We start from the raw sequence: 4,130 nt of genomic DNA on the forward strand, positions 1-4,130 counted from the left end.
AGTACCGCATGTCAACTTGTTTCTCACCTCCCTGCAGGTAGCATGTATGTCTCACGGTGTACTTAAACTTCAGGTGGGTAAAGTGAATATACAGTGGAAGGTATTAATATAAAGATGTAAGGAATGCTTGATTGTAGGGGCAAGTATCCCAAACCCCTTCATTTAGAAAACAATTTCCCAGAAAACACTGCTATTGTTTATGATTAATGCTCAGTGGCCCGTAAACTGTCGTAAACGATTGAGTTGATTTTTTTATGCTTTTCTCTAGGGCTCAAGAACACGGTGGCGAGATTCCCCGAATATCCGGCTACCCCTGAAGAGCCAGCTGCCATATCATTTGCAGGTGTTACAAGTTCAGCAGCCGCACGAGCCCGCGAGGGACACTTATCACCCTCGTCCACATCCAAGACGACCCAGTCAGTGTTGTCTGAGAATTCCAAGGCTTCCGGAAGCAAGGGAGGACCGATTATACCGTTCTTCAATTACCATAATTTTCTAATGCCGCCCTTAAACCACTGGATAACACATCCATTGATATCTAACAACATGAGACCACTGTTAACTCACCGGCAGGTTGCTACACTACAGGCCAACTCAACAACACTGCTACCCTGTCAAGCCACGCCTTCTTTTGGCACTTCCAGTCGTCGGCCGCCTCGGAGGAAGTTGAAACGCGAGGTGTGTTCACAGTGCAACAAGCAATTTGAGAGTCGCTGTAAGTTAAAGGAGCACATGTTTTCACACACAGGTGAGCGGCCTTACCAGTGTGAGGTGTGCGGCATGCGTTTCGCTCGCAAGTTCTGCCACAAGCGCCATCTCAATGTGCATACTGAAGAGAAACCGCATTTGTGTCATATGTGTGGTCGAGGCTTCCGTGCAGAATACGACATGAAGATGCACGTAATGGGGAAGGTGTGCCTAAAGAAACTCCCGAAGCGAGATGGGCCCTCTCCAGCAAAACACAGTGTGCCATGACAACACCCACGACTTCTTCAGAGCTCGCCGGCAATCTTCCACAAAGCAGCCATCCATCACCTGGCAAGTCACTGAAGCGAAATGGTTTATGTATGAAGTGATTCTGTGATCATGAAGCTTTACAACAATATTATTAAAGCATTTCATTGAATAAAAAAACATTTGTACTGCTCTAAGTATTTGGGTAACTGTTGTAAATCTACATTTGTGCAGCCAAATTGTTCAAATCAGTACACAATTTACTTGATAAATAAATTTTATGTAAAAGAAAGGTAATGTGACGGAATCTTGAACAAAATGACACTTGATAATTTCAATGTTTAATATGGGGAATTTAGGGAAACAATAAATGCATCCTGTACATGTACCCATAACTGTAATACTAATACAGTGTAGCTATTGCCCATACGATATTGGTATTTATAAAATTGAAAGAAGCAACTGAACACGACTCTTATTTTACATTAGTCCTTACTGCATTCAATCCATGACCCTTACAAGTGCAATATTCACAATAAAAAATGAAAATATGTTCATGATATTAAGAATATAGTCAATTGTTAAATTAGATTATACAATACATGTAACGTTACAGCATGTCCGAGTTTGTGTTCTTTGCTAACTTCAAAGTATTGTAGTGTGGCTAGAATAACTATATTATCTGGTATTTGTTAAGAATCCACACACCAAGATAGATTGAAATCCATAGTTTTTTGTTCCTGGATGCAGGACATTCAGGGACAGGTTATCTGTCCCATTTATATTGTCCTTGTGTACGTGAATAAACATTACCAATTTACTTATTTAGTATTCCTAAATGCCTCGACGTCTGTACCGTATGCCTGACAAGACCGGGAGGTGAACGAAGGTTTCCAGAACGAAATGTATTTTAAATTAAGCTAATTTAGATTTAGGCTCGAAATAGGTAAACGCTGGCTTGGAAACAGAGTAGTGGATGAATGGAACCAGTTACCAAACTTAATCATTAACTCGATGATATATGAGCAATAGGGGTTGGGTGTAAATGGGACTGCCCAGTATGGGACAATAGGCCCGCTGCAGTTTCCTCCATTCTTATGTACTTATATGTGTTGTGTAGCTGAACACTTATTTAAGGTAATAAAAAGATGGGAATCCAGTTGATTACCTGAAAATTATAATAAAACTCCACAATTAGTTGTCAGCCCACGACACCTCCCTTAGCTATTGACAATTCACCTCACTTAGTTTTCCATCACATTTCCTCTTAGTTGGCGCTAGTTTTCCACTAGAATTTTAAGAATAGCACTAGAAAAGTAGGTAAATGTTCTAATTGTACTAATACTCTACTATTATTGAAAAAGGAATCAACTATTGCTCCGTTGTACACTCGCTAAAAGATTATTCTTCACCTTTAAGGGTTATATAATATGACACACCGTTGTGGATGGTTTCAGAGCCAAAAGTGCAGAATATTTTTTAAGGGGTGTACACTCGAAGACAAAAGTCGTGTCGCGATTTTGTCCGAAGATTAAATATAACTCGTGAAACATTATGAGAGCCCCCTACCACAAGGCAGATCAAACCCAAAATTTTAGTCCTTCGGCATATGTTTTCACCAAATTTCACGATAAGACTTTTGTCTTTCATTGCACATCAGTGTTGGTGATGACAGGGTAGGCTGTTGGTGGCTTACATAGATAATATCAACAATGTAGGAATCGTATTCAGAACATAAATAAAATTTAACTAACAACAGGATTATCCCCATGAGTCATTGGTGGATCTGAGTAAAGACCTCTTTGGACAGGTCAGGATTACCGTTAACTAAGCCGTACCGTTAATTGGGTTTACAGCCAGACAGACGCCAGCATGAAGTGAGAGACACACTAAGACGGCGAAGACAATTAAGGTGTTATCCTATGGCGCCATATCTAAGGTATGCCTTTATGTGGCGGAAATGACAATACGTTAATTAGACGGCAGTCCGTCATCGAGCAGCAGCAAGCTACCGAGGTTCTGTGCTCGGGCTGAGCCTGTCTCTGTTGCGTCGCGTTGGTCGTGCTGCTGGGGAGACTGTAGTAACATGAGAAAATAAGGAGTCTGCAATAGGCCGGTCGAGAGTTACTACCACTCTCTATCATCCATGAATCTATCCAGCCTCCTTTTAAAACTTTCCAGCGTTCCAGCTAAACCTAAGCTCATCCAACTTAAATCCGTTGCTACGAGTCCTATCCCGCTCGGATATTATAAGAACTTTATCTATATCTCCTTTATTGATTCCTTTCCCCCACTTAAATACTTCTATCATATCTCCCCGCACTCTTCGTCTTTCTAGGGAATGCAAGTTTAGTTTCTTTAATCTATCCTGATATGGAAGGTTTCTAAGTCCCGGAATCATTTTCGTTATTCTTCGCTGCACCGACTCCAGTGAATTGATATCCATTCTATAATAAGGGCACCAGAACTGAACCGCATAATCGAGGTGCGGCCTGACTAGCGCAAGATATAGTTGCAATATGACCTCAGCACTCTTATTACTTACACTTCTTGACATAAAACCTCCCTGAGATTAGGACGCAGTGTGTACACTAAACTTGCATTTGTTTAAATATGAAACAAACACGTAGGTGTAGCTACAGATGTACAGTTGTTAATATGTTAATGGGTTCATACCTGAATAGCCTGGCTGTTTATATGTAGCTGTCCCAGCGTTGAAAATATTGTGTTGGAGACCAAACGGATTTTTTTAAGCAATTGTGATTCTATAATAAAAATCACTCATAGTATATACGCTTATGCAGCGAGACAATCCCCGTCCTCCAGTATGTATCACATCGTGAGTTATTGCGAAAACTATCCATTCAATAACTGGTGCATTAGTACCTGTTAGTGCCAGTGTGCCGTTTGACTTCTGTATAAAGACTTGTTAACTATAGACCTTGGGTAACTCTGTTGAGACGAGACCACACCGTCTCCCGTCACAGCCTTACTAATGCTTACACGTCACTCCAGAACAAACTGATGTAATAGATTTGCCGATTCATAACCTGTGCGACTTACAGTACCCTTCCTCTCTTGTGAAGGATTCAATTAATTCCATTTTGTGAATGTCTTCTCATTTTTTATCTGCCCCACACTTGTTGCTGATAAGGTTATTGTCAGTCTGGCAGTGA

At 40.8% G+C, this 4,130-nt stretch overlaps 1 protein-coding gene across 1 annotated transcript; it reads left to right on the top strand.

Moving 5' to 3' along the window:
* Positions 1-266: 266 nt before the first annotated feature.
* Positions 267-1,752, top strand: LOC121853867 (zinc finger protein 250-like; the record flags this gene model as incomplete). The annotated part of the gene is given in 1 exon segment (XM_042348244.1): positions 267-1,752. A coding segment is annotated over 1 exon segment (477 nt). The 3' UTR covers positions 976-1,752.
* Positions 1,753-4,130: the final 2,378 nt, after the last annotated feature.

This window comes from Homarus americanus, unplaced genomic scaffold, assembly GCF_018991925.1.
Source record: "Homarus americanus isolate GMGI-L3 unplaced genomic scaffold, GMGI_Hamer_2.0 scaffold18703, whole genome shotgun sequence".
NCBI classification, from domain to species: Eukaryota; Metazoa; Arthropoda; class Malacostraca; order Decapoda; family Nephropidae; genus Homarus; species Homarus americanus.